Genomic DNA, 19,469 nt, shown 5'->3' with positions numbered 1-19,469 from the left:
GTAACGTGAAAAAATGTGAAGAATTTCAAGCCCACTTATAAACTTTACACACGATAGCTCTGGCTAGCAAACGAAAGCGGAAGTGCTTGGGGGATTGTCATCTCCGCTGTCGTCTGAGAATGGCCGCGGCTGCAGCAGGGATAAACAAGCAGGGCGCTGTAGCGACGATGGAGCCCTGTCTCAGACATGGGAGGGGAGCTAATGGAAGCACCGTCAAGGTTGGAATAATGTTACTGAACATAAACAGCCAGACTCCGGTCGCTGTGCGCTAGTTTTAGTGATAATCGCATTCAATGCTTCTTAAGAGGAGCTAGGGTTGCTGCGTTGGCGTTGTTGGTAACGGATGCTAAAGGAGAATCTAGCTTTAATAGGAATTGCGTATGCATCTATTTGTTTTTTTTATCGTAGCAGGGGTTCTTTATAGTTATTCTCAAAGTTACATGTAAATTATAAGTTGGACAGTTCTTAATGCTGGAAAGCTGCAGCATGCTAACAGAGCTCTGTCTGCCATCGTTAGTCGGCGTTTCCACTAGTTAAGGATCACTGCAGCTGTTTGAAAGTAAAGCTCAGCAATCAGAAGTTCACACGTCGTGGGTGGAAAAGCTGCGTGTTGCTTTGCATTTGCTTAAATTTAACAATTAGAAAAAGGTCGAGGATTAAAGCTAAACATTGTGATCATTATTCCCTATGTTCTTGGAAAGCATCCTATCATCTCCTTTTGCAGATGTCAAAGCTTTAGAAGACACCTTGGAAGATCATTGGCAAAAAAAAAAAGGCAGTTCATTTTGTTTTGTCCCTTGCAGGTGTTGGAGTGTGGTGTGTGTGAGGATGTCTTCTCCCTCCAGGGAGACAAGGTCCCTCGCCTTCTACTCTGCGGTCACACAGTGTGCCATGATTGTCTCACCCGGTTGCCCCTTCATGGCAGAGCAGTCCGATGCCCCTTCGACAGACAGGTCACAGAACTGGGTGAGTGAAGGGTCTACTACGGAGTACTGATGCAGACTTTTCAGTGAAGTAAAATAGCAGGATTGAAGGTTAAGAATTTAATTTACGACAGTGCTTTGCAAGCATAATCATACTCCTTGAACTTTTCCAGATCTTGTCATGTAACAACCACGAACCTCAGTATGTTTTCATTGGATTATATCTGATTGAACAACAAAAGATCTATGAAAGAATATGAGGTTATCTTGGAGAACATTAGTGAACAAACCGCATCATGAAGACCAAGGGCCACAGCAGACAGGTCGGGGGGGAAAGTTAACGCATGGTTATGTTATAAAACAATATCCCAAGCTTTGGACATCTCACTGAGATGTTCATCCATCATCTTACAATGGAACGAGAATGGTACACTTGCAAACCTACCAAAATATGACTGTCCACCTAAACTGACAGGTCAGGCAAGGAGATAATTAATCAATAAGAGAGCCATGGCTACTCTGGAGGAGCTACAGAAATTCACATATCAGGTGGAAGAAACTCACAAGAATACTATCAGTCACCCATGCTACAAATCTGGAGGATGAGCAAGAATAAAAGCGACGGTTGAAAGAAAGCCATAAGCAAGACTGTTTTAAAGTTTGTCACAAGCCATGTAGGGGTTGCTTATGGAAGAATGTGCTCTAAACAAATGAGACAGTGAGGAAGTTTAACTTTTGACCTACATAAGGAAGACTGGTTATGGTGTAAACTAACACTTTGGCATCATCTTGACCGAAACATCTCTACAGTGATACATGGTGGTGGCAGCATAATGCTTTGGGGAGCATAGACAGGGATTCTGATCAGAGTTGATGGGAAGAAAACGACGTGATGAGCACTTTTTGATAGTCTGTCACAAAAAAAAAAACGTTATAAAATCAATAAAGTGCTTTGGCAAACATATTTGCCAACATGTTTTGAAGCTGAAGGACTACAAAACATTTTGCGAAGTACTGAAACTGCTAACTGTATGGATTGAAAAGTTGTCTTTTTTTTTAATTGCCAGGAACTGACCCAAAAAAGTGCAGTACAAATCATGGTTAGGCAGTAAAGGTGTGGTAACATGACGTTTGAAAAGGTTTTATTACAGCAGGCTGTTAATGGTTCACTGAAGCCGTTACAATCTTTTTAGTTCTGATCTTGGTAATTAAATGGTCCCTTACTTCTAAAAGGTAAAACAAGTTTTAGTCAAGCATTAGGTTGTACAGGCATGATTCAGGCTACATTTTGAGTGGCTATTTGTAAAATAATCCTACTATGCAACAGTTATTTCTCTCTGGAAGCACCTCATACGTTATTTTCTTGTGACACTCTCAGATGAAACCCGCTTGGCAGGAACCGGCTTTTACAACTCGGTGTTGGACCTTTCGGAGCTCAGCTTCCCAGTTGTTGCACACAAGTGATGCTCATAGATGAGAAACAAGAATATTTTTTAAAATGTGGCCCAACTTCTCCAACTGGGATCTTAAGAAAGTTTTTTTTTCTATGCAATTGGTCTTGAAGCAGTCTTGTGATCACATCCTCTATGTTGATGTAGAAATGGTTGTTTTTGCTAGCAGAAAACCTGAAAAAGAAGACGTTTACTCCTCCAAATTCTACCATAATTAGTTGCATGCACTTTTTTGTAATACAGTTGAGATCTCAAAGTCTGCCAATTAGCTGTAAAATGTTTTGTTCTTTCTTTATATCTGTGTAGGGGACTCTGGGGTTTGGGGTCTAAAGAAGAACTTTGCTCTGCTCGAACTCTTGGAGCGACTGCAGAACGGAGCAAGCAACCAGTCTGGGATGGCAGAGGATGCTCTGAAAGGCATGGGAGAAGTAAGGCAGTCATATTCAGAGGCTCCGAAAAGTCCGTCTCCACAGCTGCTTTCATAAAAAACTTTATTCTTTTCTTCCTCCCAGTCTATCATTCGGTGCGATGAGGATGAGAGCCACACGGCGTCCATGTATTGCACGGTATGCGCCACGCACCTGTGCGCCGAGTGCTCCCAGCTCACCCACTCCACCCGCACGCTGGCCAAACACCGTCGAGTGCCGCTGGCCGATAAACCCCACGAGAAGATGCTCTGCCCGCAGCACCAAGTTCACGCCATCGAGTTTGTCTGCCTGGAGGAGGCCTGCCAGTCTGGGCCTCTCATGTGCTGTGTGTGTAAGGAATACGGCAAGCACCAAGGTCATAAGGTAGGTGAAAAGGTATACAGAGGCTTGCGAAAGGATTCATACGCCCTGAACGTTTTCACATTTTGTCAGGTTACAAACACAAACATCAAGGTTTCAAGTCATATACTAACATGTGTTTATATTTAGCGTCTTTACTCTGACACCCCCTAAGTAAAGTCCAGTGCAACCATTTTCCATGGGGAAGTCCAGCCTTTAGTTTGTCACAAGTCATGTAGGGGACACTGCAACTTGTGGAAGAATGTTAGATGAAACCAGGAAAAAACCCTGAACACCCCACCCCCACTGTAAAGCACGATGGTGGCAGCGTCATGCTATGGGGATGCTTCTTTTTTTTTGGAAGAAAAGTAAAGCTGGTAAGGCCCAAGGGAGGTTAGAAACTGCAAAACTTAGACTGAAGCAGAGGTTCCCCTTCCAACAGAAAACCATCCCCCACCGTACCGCTAGAGCTACACAGGAATGGTTTAGATTGGGGCTGCAGTATAATACATTGTCATCGCAATCTTAGTATGGGCAAAACTGCCAAAACACTGCTTGGAATGCAGTATTCCTTGGCCGATCTATTACAAGTTTCATGAATAAACATTTTGCAAGACAATAAGATAATCGGCCTGTTGGATAGAAGCTCATTTAGCTAAAATGAAATAATTTCAACCAAAGCACATTTATTTGAATGGCTCATTTAAAGTCCAGACCTAAATCCAGTCGAGAATCTATCGCAAGACCTCAAAATGAATGTTCAGACGCTCTTCATGTAACAAATTGTGGGAGGGTTCAAGGGGTGTGAATACTTTTGCAGGGAACAGTTCTGCTACAATAAAAATATGTAAGCCGAATGAGTCATACACTGTTAAACTTTCTGTGAAGCACGCTCTCCTTGAAACTGAAGCCAATCAGATCCGTGCGTCCATCCTGGACATGGCCCACTGCATCCGTACGTTCACGGACGAAGTGTCCGAGTACTCGAGGAAGCTTGTGGGCATCGTGCAGCAGATCGAGGGGGGAGAGCACATAGTAGAGGACGGAGTTGGCATGGCACACACGGAACATGTAAGATAAGCCAGAAGGTTTCTGCCTTTCACCTGAGTTATGGTGCTTTTTTATTGAATTCTTTTTAGCGGCGATTCACTGTGTCCAACAGGTCCCTGGCACAGCAGAGAGCGCGCGCTCCTGTGTCCGCGCCTACTTCGCCGACCTCCATGAGACCCTGTGTCGACAGGAGGAGATGGCCCTGAGCGTGGTGGACGCTCACGTCAGGGAGAGACTCATCTGGCTACGGCAGCAGCAGGAGGACATGACTATCTTGCTGTCTCAGGTCTCCACAGCCTGCTTGCACTGTGAGAAAACGCTTCAACAGGTCCGGAGCTTTTTATACAATAAACGAAAGATCAGATGCATTAGAAGACACTTTGAATCTGGAGTTATTGTACTGTCTGTGCCTTTCTGGAGTAGGATGACTGCAGAGTTGTGCTGGCAAAGCAGGAGATCAACTGTTTGTTGGAGACTCTTCAGAAGCAGCAGCACCAGTTCACTGAACTGGCAGATCACGTTCAGCTGGATGCTGGCATCCCAGTCACCTTCACTAAGGTACCCACTGACCTCGCCCACATTCGTTCCCCTGGTTCTGCAACCGACTGACACGGAGAAACACCAGAGAGCTGACAAATGTGTTGTGCTTTCAGGACAACAGAGTCCACATCGGTCCAAAGATGGAGATCCGAGTCGTGACTCTCGGGCTCGATGGAGCGGGAAAAACGACCATCCTTTTTAAGCTGAAGCAGGATGAGTTCATGCAACCCATACCAACCATCGGTAACGGCTTCTTAAGGTGCACCACACCAGTTGTCAGTACAGTCTTCTAAATGCACACCTCAATCAGGAACATTTCTCCTTGTTTTTCTCCCAGGTTTTAATGTGGAAACAGTGGAATATAAAAACTTGAAATTTACTATCTGGGATGTGGGTGGAAAGCATAAACTGAGGCCTCTCTGGAAACACTATTATCTGAACACTCAAGGTATGTTCAGTGACTTGTGCTTTGAACATTTTAGCAGTTGACTTGTGATTGATATTTGCTTTTAAAATGGAACAAAATGCTGTCGGATAAGAATACAATGACTCAAATGACCCATAGAGATTTTGTGCTCACTCTGACCTGCTAATGTAGCTACTTGCATGTCGCTGCACCTAAATGAATAGGTAGGTAGAAATCAGTTACATTTTTTAATCTTTTATAGGTTTTGTCGCATAAAAAAATCAATAGGTCTATACAAGAGAGCAGGTACAACTATGAGTGGTTGCAGAACAAGTTCCTTGTTAAACTATTCATACCCCATGGGGTACATGGGGTATACCCCATGTCAGTACAACCACAAACTGTAGTTTATAGGGTTTTATGTGATAGATCAACACAAAGCAGTGCAGTACTAAAGTATTGTATTTTCAACAAATGAAATCTCAAAATCCCCCCCCCCTCCTCCTCCCCCAGGTCAATACTTTAAAAGCAGTTGTAGGCAGTTAGAGCTGCAAGTGCTTTGCATGTTTCTTCCAGCGTTCCAGGCTCATGTCACTCACCTCTCCTCTTTTCTCCACAGCGGTAGTGTACGTGATCGACAGCTGCCACAGAGACCGGCTCATGGAGGCGCACAGCGAGCTCGCCAAACTACTGACAGAAAAGGAGCTGCGGGACGCCTTGTTGCTCATCTTTGCAAACAAGCAGGTAGTGATGAAGTATCCTTCAAGTGATTTTTCTGCAGCGCATGCCCCTCCCCCGAGCCTTTATTTTGCATGCCGTTTGCCTCGCAGGACGTTCCCGGGGCCTTGTCCGTGGAGGAGATGACGGAGCTGCTCAGCCTGCACAAGTTGTGCTGCGGGAGGAGCTGGCACATTCAGGGCTGCGACGCCCGCAGTGGGATGGGCCTCCACGAGGGGCTGGACTGGCTCTCAAGACAGCTGGTGGCTGCCGGGGTCCTGGATGTAGCCTAGACATCATCACCCCCTACCTCGTCATCCCACACCTACTGACGTATCCCAACCCCTGAGCCTGACTCATCAGCTCTATAAAAACTTCCAGGATGCGGCTGAAAGCCTTGACCCCATTTATCTTTCCTTCTTTGTGAATAAAGCAAGAAAGCTTTGTTTAGATCATGGACATCTCTCTTTATGCTATTACACCTTCTAAATGTCTAAATGGACCTCCATTTGTGGTCATTTATATAATCGAACTCCAGAATTATGTTATACTTGCCCAGCTTTTAGAGATTACTCCTTTTGGTGTGGCATCAGTACCTAGCTGGCTTGAATCTATTTACTCTGAAATGCTCCATGTGCTGCGACAGTCTAGACTGCATTCTGCTTATTCATTTTCAATTAGAGCGGTTCTTGTGATTATAGCTTTGGTTCTGCATATTTCTGAATCCACTAACCTTTAGATAGTTCAGGTAAATGACTACAGTGACCTTGTATTGTAATCCAGCACATCTTGCAAATGAAGCTAGTAATCCGTTATCGCTTCAGTGAGTCGAGTGGCTTCTAACTGGTGTTCATTTTGCCTCATCGCCTGACGTAATCATTACCTGCTGTTCTGCAGTCAGCTCTCTGTAACTCATCCAAGCTCGCTGTTCTTTAAAGTGCGTGAACCTGTTTGATACTCCAGCAGGACTTGAAGGGTCGCACTGCTTGTTTTTGGGGTTGAATGGATTGCCTTCTGTTAGAGTGACTGTTTACTGAATTTATTTATAGATGGGAGCGGCGGATGTTTCTGCGACTGGAGGATGAAATGCGAGATCAGTGTCTTGCATGCAGGATTTGTGACTTATCTGCTGCATCGTGTGGCAGCAAATCAACCACCTGCTGTTACATTGTCCGTTGACCTTGCTGTTTGAAAGAAAAGAAAAACACGTGAAAAGATCTTCTTACCCTTGTTGATTTATCTGGAAGCGCTTAAAAGATAGTGCACCTTTTAATCTGCCTCGGGCAGTAAGGCATAGTGAATATCAGACATTTAACCTCTAACACCGACATTTCTTCTTAATGAGCAACCATTGTTTGAGTTGGATCGTTATTCATTGCTATGTAATGTTTAATATTTGTATCTTATGTATAAAAAAAAGAAAGAAAAGTCACAATATGCACGTGTTTAAAGCCTTTTCATGTAGTTTGTGAGAACTGAAACACTGAAGCACAGTACGCAGTGAAATCTGTTACAAGTGGACTTGATGACTGCTTTTGTAAATTATAAATAATGTGATGCTGTAAAAATGTCTCTATTTGACATCATTTGTATGCCTAAGGTTTCCGCTTCTTCCATAGTCACACAATAAACCAGAACTCAGTCGGTGAAAATAGTTCTGATCCAAAGTTTTCTTTATTAAGTCAGTAAAAAAATGATCATCGCTGTACAGAAAGTGACAAGAGCCAATCACTTTATGGTGATGTTGATTATGCTGATGTCCTCATACGGTTTGTCGGTCTTGGGATTAACTTTAGAATTGGAGATCCTCTGGACCACCTCCATCCCTTTGATGCACCTTCCAAACACTGTGTGTTTGTTATCAAGCCAAGGCTGCGGGAAAAAAAACGACAGGAAGCGATACGGTTGAAGTTGGTCATCAACGCTTTCTGTTACACAGCTGGTTTTACATGACGAGCAGCAGAGGGGTTGGTGAGCACTGATTCCTTTTTTTTACTGAGTAAGATGACATTCAAGCATACGGTAGTCCTAAAAATAGCTTTTTCATTTAGCGCCCGACTGAAAGCTGCAAATCCTTTACCAACTTCTGGGTCATTATTGTATAGTTCTTGGCTACATTTTCTTAGTAACAAAAACAGGATATGGGTCACTTTTTCTCTAGCTTTTTTAGCCACGTTTAATAGATTGATTCAATCAAGTCTGATTTTGATTGAAAGTCACTGGATGTTTGTTGATTTATTCACTAGAAGTGAAAAAACGTTTTTAGTTTGATTTTAATTTGCCTGGATTTTTTTTTTTTTGAAAGGCCTGGCCTCAGTCTAAACTTCACTCTGTATCTGGATTAACCACCTGATGATCTAGTGAGGAGGTAATTACCCTATTAATTCTGCTGTGTTGGAGCACGGACACATCTCAGACATGAAGTAAACCAGCTGAAAGCCGTTTTAAAATAAATCAATCAATCAAGGGGGTTATGTGTTATAATTTCCAGCACATTATCTGACAGGAGCTGGTAAGAGGCTGCAGCTTGGTGAGTCCGCTATGAATGTCACCTACCGTGGGAACCACAGTGATGAAAAACTGGGAGCCGTTGGTGCCGGCGCCTCCATTGGCCATACTGAGCGTGTACGGGCGATCGTGCCTCAGCGTGGAGTGGAACTCATCCTCAAACTCGCCTCCCCAGATGCTCTCTCCCCCCATGCCTGTGCCGGTGGGGTCTCCCGTCTGGATCATAAAGCTCTGTACAAAAAGAGACGCTCAGACTTAGACACATTATCACAACTGTTGACTACTTTACTGTGGTGACCGAGAAATATACCTTAATAACTCTGTGGAAAATGTGACTGTTGTAGTAACCGTTCCTGCTGTGAACGCAGAAGTTCTCCACAGTTTTGGGACACCTACAGACACAAAAAGCAGAGATGCTTTCAAGATTCTGTAATGTAGAAGATCTGGACAGAACATGTGCGTTTAAACCTACTCCACAGGGAAAAGCTTCAGATGGATGTCTCCCATGGTGGTGTGGATGATGGCGCTGTCGGACACCCTCTTCGGACCCTCGGCCTGAGTGGCAGCCATCACCTCCTCCTTGGAAGGCTTCTCGTTAAAGATGTCTCTGTCCGAGTCTGCGCTCTTTGTGTCCTCTGGTTCTCTTTTTGTGAACTAACAGCAAAAAGCACGATGAGAGGAAAAGGCAAGGAAAGAAGCTGCACCTCGAAATGAGCATCCTGCTATCTCACCATGTAGAAGCGGTTCTTCTTGAAGGCGGTGCAGAAGACGGTCGGGTCGGGCTCAACGTTCTGTAAGGCGGGGTTGTCGGAGGCCTTCATCTCTATTGTGGGGGCCACCTCCATGGCCTTTGCAACCCCCTGGAACAGGCAGAGCTGGACCACACGGATGTTCTCCTGCTTCCCGAGGATCCGCACACATCTGGCGGAGACCAGACAACAAATCGGTGAGTTGTAGCCCTGATTTTAGGAGATATAGTGCAACCATCATGCTCTTCTTAATACATGATTAGAAGAAAAGTGGCCTCAACAGAAACTTGAACTAAAGTTTTTATTTGTACTGTCCATAACAAAAGAGTAAAACACCCATGTATAAAAAAAAAACGTAATTGGAAATATTTGCGTGCCTTTGAAAGGTGACCAGTGATAAGACAGGAATACTTGATTACTTACCTGTTTCAATCATTTACGCAACAAAAATATGATCTAAACGTTTCTGTGGGGGGAAAAAAAGCACTAGAGCTTTTACCTCAGAGGTTTGTACAGTTCTTTCCACTGAAACCAACTGTTGCTTCTTTGGAGCCAAGATAAGTACAGGTTTCTGTCCTTTTCAAAGCTAAAGCCTTTTGATTGAAGCGTCTTCTTGCTCAAATATAAACGCTGTTTCTCTTCCAACTCACCTGTTAGTTTCCACGTTTATGACTTTGATGCCCAGCATGGTCCCATACAAGACGAAGTGGCCCGTCTCATCAAAGATGATATTTGTCAGGCGGACGGCGTCCACCTTCTCCAGCTCTCGCTCCACGGCCATCCGCCTCCCGAACTCCATGTCGGGCAGCTGCTGCCTCATCTGCTGCAGCTCCGTGAACATCTACCACACAAGAAGCAATGTAAGGACACAGCATCAGTAAAGACAGAATCTAAACAGAACGTATAAAAACTCACCGTCAACGACTCGTCGAACACTCTCATCAGTTTCCCCGTCAGGAAACGGAAGATCCTCACTTTCCTGTCGGACGCTATGGTGGCCATTTTCTTCCCATCAGGGGAGAAGGCCAGGCTGATGGGATACGTTTTCTGCTTTGCAAATTCATACAAGTCTGTGTCTGTTTTGTATTCCCAGTCCACATGCTTGGGGAATTTGAATTCATTCGGGAGGCCAGTCCAGTACTCCAGCATTCCTGCTTTGTCGGCCGACACGATAACTCTAAATTTGGCATTTAGGCGGATTTGGGTGAGAGGAGAGGAGTGTAACTTGTCGAAGAGGTGGAGAGGCTGGTTGCTCCCCCTGCCGTCATACACAAATATCTTTCCTGTGGGTTTTTCTGAGCAAGCCACGGTGCAAATGGCATCCCCGGGATTGTAGATCCACTCACACTGGCCTGGATGAAACCTGCAGGCACCAAGAAACACTGTATGATGGTGTTTGGCAAAAGTATTCATATCCCTTGAACTTTGCAAACATTGTGCTACGAACACGAATGTTTTTAATGGGACTTAAAGTAAAACAAATTACCACAAAATAGCAAAAGAAATTACTTGTTTTCTTTACAAATAGAAATCTGAAATGTGTGGCATACATTTTTATTAAGTCCCCTTCACTTTGATACCCCTAAAATATCCAATGCAGCCAACTGTCATCATAATCCACCTAATGTATAAACAGGCTCCTGCTTTGTGTCATTTAATCTCAATGTAAACACTTTTATAAAGGCCTTAGATGTTTGTTAGAGATCATTAGTAAACAAACAGCATCATGAAGGCCAGAACCTACGAGGACATGGGTTTCAGAGCAGAGCATCAATCAGAGAAGCAGCCAAAGGCCACATGGTTACTCTAGTTGCTCTGCAGCTCCCCCAGAGTAACCATGCCACATGGTTACTCTAGGGGAGCTGCAGAGATCCTCGATTAATCTTACCTTTAACAAAGAGTTGCAAGAAAAAAAGCCAGAAGAAGTCCAGGTTTTAGTTTACCACAAGCCATGTAGGGGACTAAGCAAATATGTGAATGATGGTGCTGTGGCCGGATGAGACAAACATGTATCTTTTTGGTCTACGTTCAAAAACATGCAGCAGACTAACATCGCACATACCCCTGAAAAGACCATTTCTAACAAGAAACCATAGTGGCCGCATCATACTGCAGGCATAGAGTAGCTGGTTTAACATTAATGGGAAGATGGATGGAGCTAAATACATTGCAAGGTTGGAAGAAAACCTGTCCATGGCTGCAAAAGACTTGAGACCAAGGCAGAAACTTTACAAATTATACACCTTATACAAAGATCCTAACCTTATAGGGATGGGAGAGATGAATGGACATTCATGTGTGCCTAAAGCTAAATGTTTTTTTAGAATCTGTGGCAAGACTTGAAATTAATTGCTCACAGATGCTCTCCATGCAGTCCTACTGAACTTGAGCCATTTTGCTAAGATTTCAGTCTCTAGAAGGTTGAGATATACCCCAAAGGAGCTGCAGCTGTAACTGTAGCCAAATGTGGTTCTCCGAAGTATTGGTTCAGGAGGGCTAAATACAAATGCATCCCACACTTTTCAGATTTTCCATCCACCTATTATCTAAAATACATTTTAGCTTGTGGTTGTAACATGAGAAAAGGCAAAGTTTCACTCCAACTCTTTAAACAGGTACAAAATAGGTACAGAAAATCCTTCACATGTTGGAAATCGTTCTCACCCCATCTTCAGCATGTTGATCATGTCAAAATTGACCACATCAAAAACCTTCATGGCCTGATCATCCCCAACTGAGCAGAGAAGAGCTCCTTCAGCACTCACTGCAATGCTCTCAATCACAGCTGCACAAACCGCAACAACACGCTTCAGAGTCATCATATGAAAGCCAAAAAGTTCCTGTGTAGATGTTGCCATCAATTCAGTTCATACCCAGATGACTTCGAAAGTGTTTCACAAACTCGATTCCCTCATCCTCCTTCTTCTTCCAGAATTTCACATGGCCGTCCTGGCTGGCGGTGATGACAAAGTCGGTCCTGGGAAAGGCGCATTTTTAGAACACATTTACTTAAAAGCACATGTCTGGATGAAGGATGTTGACTTTTTAAATGTATTAAATAACCATCCACCAAATAAATAAGACCATTATGCTTATTTTTACATAGTTTATGGCTTTGTTTTACATGTCGCTTGTGTCCCTTCTCTCTCTCTGTTACAGTTACACAAAGATAACCTGATTAAGTACAAAAAGCTGCTTTCAAATGATGACTTTATTTCTTAAGGGAAGAAAGTTATCCAAACCAAGCTGGCCCTATGTGAGAAAGTAATTCTCCCCTTTTTATTAAACATAAATCTGTTCGATTAACCACACATTTTGGAAAACTTAGGTCAGCTTTACTAGCGTGTAAAACTTAAAAACAGTGCTTATTTTGAACCTATCTGACAATACATGAAATATGCTCAAATATCTCAAAAAGCAACACACCATGCCCGGATCTAAAGAAATTCAAAAACAGATGAGAAACCAAAGTCATCTATCAAGGTGGAAAGGGTTACAAAGCCATTTCTAAGGCTTATAACTTCAGTGAACCACAGTGAGAGTCATTATCTACAAATGGAGAAAACACAGAACAGTAGTGAATCTTCTCAGGAGTAGCAGCCTAGGACTGCACAAAGAATTGTGATTATATCGTCACATTAACACTATCCACAATACTAATATCGCAAAGAACCAAGGACAACATCTATACCACTGCAGGCTTGGCTAGTCCCAGTTAAGGATTAGAAACGACTAGAAAATATTCAGGTTTATTCTTACTACACAGGAAGTAATACATTATAAAGAAAGAGGCAAAAATTCCATGCATGAGAAATTACCAGGTCCAAAACCACTCTGGACCAAAAACAACAAAAAGGCAACTCTTACATCTGTGCTACCTTTGTTCAAGACTTAAAATACTTGAACCACGCTGATGTAAAACAACGTTTGTATTTTTTTATTTATTTTTTTGAAGCAGAAGTGAACAAAACACGCGATCATTAGACATGTTTGGGGTCCAACCGGAAGCTGGAATAATAGTTCACAGCGATGGGCCCACTTCAGGTGCAGCTTGTTACTTACTTCGAACAGACCAGGTGTGTGATGACGTCTCTGTGCATGTAGCTCCGCTCATACATGGCAGCTGATGGGAGATTGTCCAGGTAGACACGCTCAAATTCGAGTACTGAAAAAAACAACAACCAAAACGTACAAAAAACAAAAGAATAACGCTGTTTATTAGCGAACATGAGCAGAATCTGGACATGCTATAATATTACTAGTTCGGTCCTGAAAACACCACCTTTTCTTTTCTTCGACTTCGTGGCTTCGCTTGGCATGGGTCCAACCCAGTCTGCGTCTTCTCCATCTCCATCCGCACCACTCTCCTTCTCCTGGCCATCATCAGCTTTTCGCTTCAACTCCACACTGTTTTCGATAGCCGCCATTGCCGTGAAGCTTCCGTCTGGTCCTTCTCTAGTTCCGATACTTCCGTTCGGCTCGAGTTTGAAGTCTGTTTCATAACCTCAAACAACGCATGAGAGTTAATGTATGCTTTTTGTTTGTTTTTCCTAATATGGACTAAATCATACACTTAAATTAGAATATATATGGGACAAAACCTTTCTACCATAATTTGTGGCTTGCAGAACCAAAAACGCACTTTGCTGTTTCTGCGTGCCAGTTATCACAGAGCACTCGGCTCGAACCAATGCTGGACCCATTGAGGGGTGTCGGTGAATTAGTTTGCTTTAATTGTTTCAATGATTAGCGTCCGTTTAGTTTTATAAACATTCAAGTGCATTAATATTAATTCTAAAAAATCTTGACAAATTTTATTGTAGCTAAAGGTCATAAAATTAGAAACGCATTCAATATAATTCTTGAAAACTGTCCGGGTACTCGGAAATAAACACTACGCTAGTCAATATGGCCGTGGAACGAAAATTATAATATTTCCCATAATTACTAAACGCAACAATCAGTTAAAGAATTACTGACTTTCTTGCTTTCATTTTTCTGTGAGGTAAAGTGTTTAAAGGAGTACTAAAACGATTGTTCCTGCATTATACAGAAAGTATTAGCTTAGCTGCAGAATGAGCAACATTTACATCCAAGAGCCTCCAACAAGTGGAAAGGTGGGCGCTTTTCTTATTAATCTAGCAAAGTTTATACATTTCTCGAGAGTTTACTAATAGCTTTGACTGGTCAATGGAAGGCCACTTGGAAAAATGGGAATGCGGTGCTTCAGTTTTAAATGTCTCCCTGCGTGTTGCGTTTTAGGTCCTGTTGAAGACCACAGCCGGGGAGATTGATATCGAGCTGTGGTCCAAAGAGGCCCCTAAAGCATGCAGGAACTTTGTCCAGCTGTCCATGGAAGGTAAGGAATTACCTGCCAGCTGAAAGATGGATGCAATAAATCATAAATCTACAGCTGGAGGATGTTGTTTCAAGAATACATGTCAAACACTGAACAGAGACAGTTTTTTCTGTGTGTATAAATAACGCACTGCACTAAACTCTACCGGTACATTCTTACAGGAAAACCAATGAGTTTGAAGTACAAATTAATATTAGGTGTAAAAAGGCAATAGCATTTGTTCGTTATTTAAAAATGAATATGTGATTATTGACGCCTACTTTTTTTGCATGGCGAGGTTTTATTGAAACTTAGTATGATTACAGCAGCTTTCATATTTATCTGCAACCCTAGTAAAGACGTGTGAATAACCTTTAAAACCATAGTAAAATCCAGCTTTTACTTGAAGTATATTTATTATTCTGAAAAATGTACGTCTTACATGAAGATATTTGTACTATAGTTGTGGATTACACAGAGTATCTACAACTAGTAGTTAGAAATGGTGCACCGATTGCAGTTTTCTGGCCGATCACAGACTACGATCTTTAAGATGCCTGACCTGCCAATTCCAATTTTGGCTGATACCCTTTGTCTTTATAACTGACAATGTCAGACGTCATAAGGTCACAACACGCCTTCGGTGTTGAAATCTTATGTTGTCAACAGTTGTGATCTGCACACCTGCAGACGTGACCTGGTTGCCGGTGGGTGATTTTCAGACCTTTGTGGAGGTAGATGAGATCAGTGGATAAGATCGGTTCCACTTGCAAGTATTGGCAGATCACCCAAAATTAAGGAAATCAGGGCAGATAGGATCAGCTGCCAATCAGTCAGTGCACCCCTACTATTTAGTTATAATACCCATACTTGTATGGCATGTATGGTTTTCTTGTCTTTCTCACTTTTAGGGTTTATTAATTAAAAGCTCCTAGTAACTCTGGTCAACTTAAAAAAGTAAAGCAGAAATAACAAAAAATCTGCAATTAGATTTCTTTGATGGGAATTCTGTCGAGATCTGTTACTGCTGCTGCAATAAAAGCTAACTTTATTTTAAGGGTTTCCCACTTTTTTTAGAGCTCCTAGTAAAAGTTCTGGATCCTATTTGGGCAAAATCTTCTCGGTTTGTTACTACACATTGCAATTACTATCCTTGGCTGCACTGATTCGTTTTGAGTGAGCTCAAACATGATTTGTATTTATTTGTCCTTGGAGACTGCAATTTTTTATGTGTTCTAAGTTTTGCTCATAAAAACAGCTGAAAGTTAACTGGAAATTCTCCACAGGGCTTCAAATAAAAGCGTCACTGTATTTCTTTGTAATTAAACTCTTTTTTTGTTTGTTTAGGTTACTATGATGGGACCATTTTCCACAGAGTGGTTCAGGATTTCATCATTCAAGGGGGGGATCCTACAGGAACAGGAACAGGTGGAGAGTCCATTTACGGCCGTCCATTTAAGGTCAGACTGCTTCTTTTATTCTCTAACTTTCATAGAAATCTCTAAAGCAAGACATCTGTAAGGAAAATATTACACCTTATAACAAACAACCTTCTCAAACATTTAGGATGAGTTCCACTCCAGGCTGCGCTTTCTTCGGAGGGGTTTGGTCGCCATGGCGAACGCTGGGCCACACGATAATGGCAGTCAGTTTTTCTTCACACTGGGGCGCGCAGATGAGCTCAATAACAAGCACACAATATTTGGCAAGGTAATATTTCCAGCCTTGCATTTTCTCCAGACCGCACACATGGAGACAGGACATACTCGACAGTGTAGCCCTTCTTTCTGCTGCTGCAGGTCACTGGAGACACGGTTTACAACATGCTCCGATTAGCGGAAGTCGAATGCGATGTAAATGAAAGGCCGCTGAAGCCGCACAAGATAAGAACAGCTGAGGTATTTCATTTAAACCTTTGGGTCTGGTACTTAGTGTTGTATGCAGCAATGACATTGCCTATGTCTGCCAGGTGTTACATTCTCCTTTTGATGACATCATACCTCGGGAAACAAAAAAATCCAAAAAGGAAAAGGATAAAGAGGAAGCGAAGAAATCCCAGTCCAAAGCCACAAAGTGAGTGCTCAGATTTCTTCTTTGTCTTTCTGCTGCTGGCTCATCAGACTAGAAGCTTTTATAAAACCTACAAATACTAATCATACGGATATTTCTTTTAAAAAGCCTGATAATCATTTATTTGTCTGTTTTAAGTATGCTTTAACATAAAGCTTGTGTAATATTTTGAACTGCATAGGAAACATGCTGAACATTTCTATGGCAATATTCTTTTGATTCAGTTCAACTCAGGCATTAATAAACTATTTGATCTTGCTGATGTAAATATTTAGGTTATCTGCTTCTGATCACATTGACCATATCTTCGTTTCCTGGCTCTTATTTTATAGCCTTATGAATAGTCTACAGTGCTGTTAGATACCTCAAGTAGTACAGTGCCTAGCGAAAATACTCAGGTCCCCTTGAACTTTTCAACCTCTTGCCACATTTCAGGCTTCAAACATAAAGATATAAAATTCTCATTTTTGTGAAGAATCAACAACAAATGCGACACAATCGTGAAGTGGAATGAAATTTATTGGATGTGTCAAACTTTTTTAACAAATAAAACACTGAAAAGTGGGGCGTGCAATATTATTCGGCCCCCTTGCGTTAATACTTTGTAGCTCCACCCTTTGCTGCAATTACAGCTGCAAGTCGCTTGGGGTATGTCTCTATCAGTTTTGTACATCGAGAGACTGAAGTTCTTGCCCATTCTTCCTTGAAAACAGCTGGAGCTCAGTGAGGTTGGATGGAGAGCGTTCGTGAACATCAGTCTTCAGCTCTTTCCACAGATTCTAGATTGGATTCAGGTCTGGACTTTGACTTTATGAACCATTCCATTGTAGATTTGGCTTTATGTTGTGGATCATTGTCTTGTTGGAAGATAAATCTCCGTCCCAGTCTCAGGTCTCTTGCAGACTCCAACAGGTTTTCTTCCAGAATGGTCCTGTATTTGGCCCATCCATCTTCCCATCAATTTTGACCATCTTCCCTGTCCCTGCTGACGAAAAGCAGACCCAAAACATGATGCTGCCACCACCATGTTTGACAGTGGGGATGGTGTGTTCAGGGTGATGAGCTGTGTTGCTTTTACGCCAAACATATCGTTTTGCATTGTGGTCAAACAGTTGGATTTTGATTTCATCTGAACAGAGCACCTTCTTCCACATGTTTGGTGTGTCTCCCAGGTGGCTTGTGGCAAACTTTAAACGAGACTTTTTATGGATATCTTTGAGAAATGGCTTTCTTCTTGCCACTCTTCCATAAAGGCCAGATTTGTGCAGTGTACGACTGATTGTTGTCCTATGGACAGACTCTCCCACCTCAGCTGTAGATCTCTGCAGTTCATCCAGAGTGATCATGGGCCTCCTGGCTGCATCTCTGATCAGTCTTCTCCTTGTTCGAGATGAAAGTTTAGAGGGACGGCCGGGTCTTGGTAGATTTGCAGTGGTCTGATACTCCTTCCATTTCAATATGATTGCTTGCACAGTGCTCCTTGGGATGTTTAAAGCTTGGGAAATCTTTTTGTATCCAAATCCGGCTTTAAACTTCTCCACAACAGTATCTTGGACCTGCCTGGTGTGTTCCTTGGTCTTCATGATGCTCTCTGCACTTTGAACAGAACCCTGAGACTATCACAGAGCAGGTGCATTTAAACGGAGACTTGATTACACACAGGTGGATTCTATTTATCATCATCAGTCATTTGGGACAACATTGGATCATTCAGAGATCCTCACTGAACTTCTGGAGTGAGTTTGCTGCACTGAAAGTAAAGGGGCCGAATAATATTGCACGCCCCACTTTTCAGTTTTTTATTTGTTAAAAATGTTTGACACATCCAATAAATTTCATTCCACTTCACGATTGTGTCCCACTTGTTGTTGATTCTTCACAAAAAATGAGAATTTTATATCTTTATGTTTGAAGCCTGAAATGTGGCAAGAGGTTGAAAAGTTCAAGGGGGCCGAGTGCTTTCGCAAGGCACTGTATTTATGCACCTCACCTTTCGTTTGGTAAAGATGATTCAGTGAAAACGGTTTAATTTCTGTAGGAACTTCAATCTTTTATCGTTTGGAGAAGAAGCCGAGGAGGATGAGGAGATGGTGACTCAAGTTAGCCAGGTACAGATTTATTCCTGCTTTTATTCCTAGCTCCACCTTTGACTTTTAAGTCAGTCACTCATTACCAAACACAGTCTTGTGTTCAGAAGAAAGCCAGCTACCAGTTAAAGATGAGAAAAAGTTATCCATTCAGGGGAAGCTGTGGTGAATGTTCTAATATCTGAAACCCAGTGTCTAACTTTTATTAATGGCTGATTTTTGTTTTACGTGTTTTTGGTATAAATGCAGTGATCAGGCTTTGTCGGGCCAGTACAGATTTCTGATCTTCTTTCTAAGAGCTGTAACACATGCAAACCCAGATATGTAAACTTTCAATTGAACAATGAATATCACAAACTTTGACCATAAAAGGCATAAATGTGCTGCAGGCTATGTAATAGAGGCAGTAAACACAAAAAGAAGGGAAATCAGGATTGTCCCCATTTCATCATCAAAGGATATGTCCCTAAGTTAGGGGTCTGCAGGGCCCTCCACAGTTCCTCTTGAGTCATAACTATAAGCAGTGTTTTTATATATAGGGGCAAAAAGAAAGCCTAGCTCTAACAGTTCTGCTATAGGTTTTCATGCTATATCTGCAAGAATTCTGTTCAACAGACTTTAATGGTTGAAGGCACTTTTTTTTAGTCATCTTTTTGTCATCAAATTGTAAATGATGTGCTTCACTTTTATTTATTTATGATTTATTTTCCAAAAAAAGTGTTCCAATCAGGAAACTGTGGTCATTCTCAAGTTGTTTTTTTCCCTTTTCTTCTAATACCTACAAATTGAAATCAAACAGTGGTTCTTAAATATCACGACACACTTTACAAAGCCTTGCAAAAGTATTCCCACCTCCATATTGT

The 19,469-nt window shown here is 42.2% G+C and overlaps 3 protein-coding genes across 4 annotated transcripts in view; 2 read left to right on the top strand and 1 right to left on the bottom strand.

The window, feature by feature from the left end:
• Positions 1–63: 63 nt before the first annotated feature.
• Positions 64–7,508, top strand: trim23 (tripartite motif containing 23). 2 transcript variants are annotated; one of them, XM_047372182.1, is made up of 11 exons: positions 64–218; positions 804–966; positions 2,681–2,802; positions 2,887–3,165; positions 4,030–4,212; positions 4,304–4,519; positions 4,615–4,749; positions 4,845–4,974; positions 5,069–5,179; positions 5,757–5,881; positions 5,968–7,508. In XM_047372182.1, exons 1-11 carry the CDS (start codon positions 120–122, stop codon positions 6,145–6,147), a joined length of 1,743 nt encoding a protein of 580 aa, XP_047228138.1. In that variant the 5' UTR covers positions 64–119; the 3' UTR covers positions 6,148–7,508. The 2 variants fall into 2 exon arrangements, with proteins under 2 accessions (XP_047228138.1, XP_047228139.1); XM_047372183.1 differs by lacking the exons at positions 64–218; positions 804–966; positions 2,681–2,802 and having other exon boundaries at positions 2,903–3,010; positions 3,082–3,165.
• On the bottom strand, positions 7,505–13,953 carry ppwd1 (peptidylprolyl isomerase domain and WD repeat containing 1). Its single transcript, XM_047372181.1, has 12 exons — positions 13,721–13,953; positions 13,394–13,615; positions 13,174–13,276; positions 11,985–12,088; positions 11,776–11,896; positions 10,027–10,474; positions 9,762–9,952; positions 9,094–9,283; positions 8,835–9,016; positions 8,673–8,754; positions 8,411–8,593; positions 7,505–7,726 (listed from the first exon to the last, which is right to left on the bottom strand). Exons 1-12 carry the CDS (start codon positions 13,812–13,814, stop codon positions 7,583–7,585), a joined length of 2,064 nt encoding a protein of 687 aa, XP_047228137.1. The 5' UTR covers positions 13,815–13,953; the 3' UTR covers positions 7,505–7,582.
• A 56-nt stretch (positions 13,954–14,009) lies between these two features.
• The window catches only part of cwc27 (CWC27 spliceosome associated cyclophilin), a 62,573-nt gene continuing 57,113 nt past the window's right edge, over positions 14,010–19,469 (top strand). The window contains exons 1-7 of the mRNA XM_047372184.1: positions 14,010–14,228; positions 14,374–14,470; positions 15,797–15,909; positions 16,016–16,159; positions 16,249–16,347; positions 16,419–16,522; positions 18,558–18,627. Of these exons, the coding sequence (XP_047228140.1) occupies positions 14,187–14,228; positions 14,374–14,470; positions 15,797–15,909; positions 16,016–16,159; positions 16,249–16,347; positions 16,419–16,522; positions 18,558–18,627 (669 nt within the window). The 5' untranslated portion in view covers positions 14,010–14,186. The remainder of the gene's footprint in view (positions 14,229–14,373; positions 14,471–15,796; positions 15,910–16,015; positions 16,160–16,248; positions 16,348–16,418; positions 16,523–18,557; positions 18,628–19,469) is intronic.

Source organism: Girardinichthys multiradiatus, chromosome 8 (genome assembly GCF_021462225.1).
Source record: "Girardinichthys multiradiatus isolate DD_20200921_A chromosome 8, DD_fGirMul_XY1, whole genome shotgun sequence".
Lineage (NCBI taxonomy): Eukaryota > Metazoa > Chordata > Actinopteri > Cyprinodontiformes > Goodeidae > Girardinichthys > Girardinichthys multiradiatus.
This window is presented reverse-complemented; position numbering and strand designations above follow the sequence as displayed.

Bases quoted from the DNA above. Each gene is read 5' to 3' on its own strand.
- trim23 (XM_047372182.1), top strand. From the start codon at position 120: ATGGCCGCGGCTGCAGCAGGGATAAACAAGCAGGGCGCTGTAGCGACG. The intron at 2,803-2,886 runs GTAAGGCAGTCA...TCTTCCTCCCAG, and splicing joins CTCTGAAAGGCATGGGAGAA to TCTATCATTCGGTGCGATGA. The intron at 4,520-4,614 runs GTCCGGAGCTTT...TTTCTGGAGTAG, and splicing joins GTGAGAAAACGCTTCAACAG to GATGACTGCAGAGTTGTGCT.
- ppwd1 (XM_047372181.1), bottom strand. From the start codon at position 13,814: ATGGGTCCAGCATTGGTTCGAGCCGAGTGCTCTGTGATAACTGGCACG. The intron at 12,089-13,173 runs GTAAGTAACAAG...CGCCTTTCCCAG, and splicing joins ACACACCTGGTCTGTTCGAA to GACCGACTTTGTCATCACCG. The intron at 10,475-11,775 runs GTGAGAACGATT...TGGTGCCTGCAG, and splicing joins ATCAACATGCTGAAGATGGG to GTTTCATCCAGGCCAGTGTG.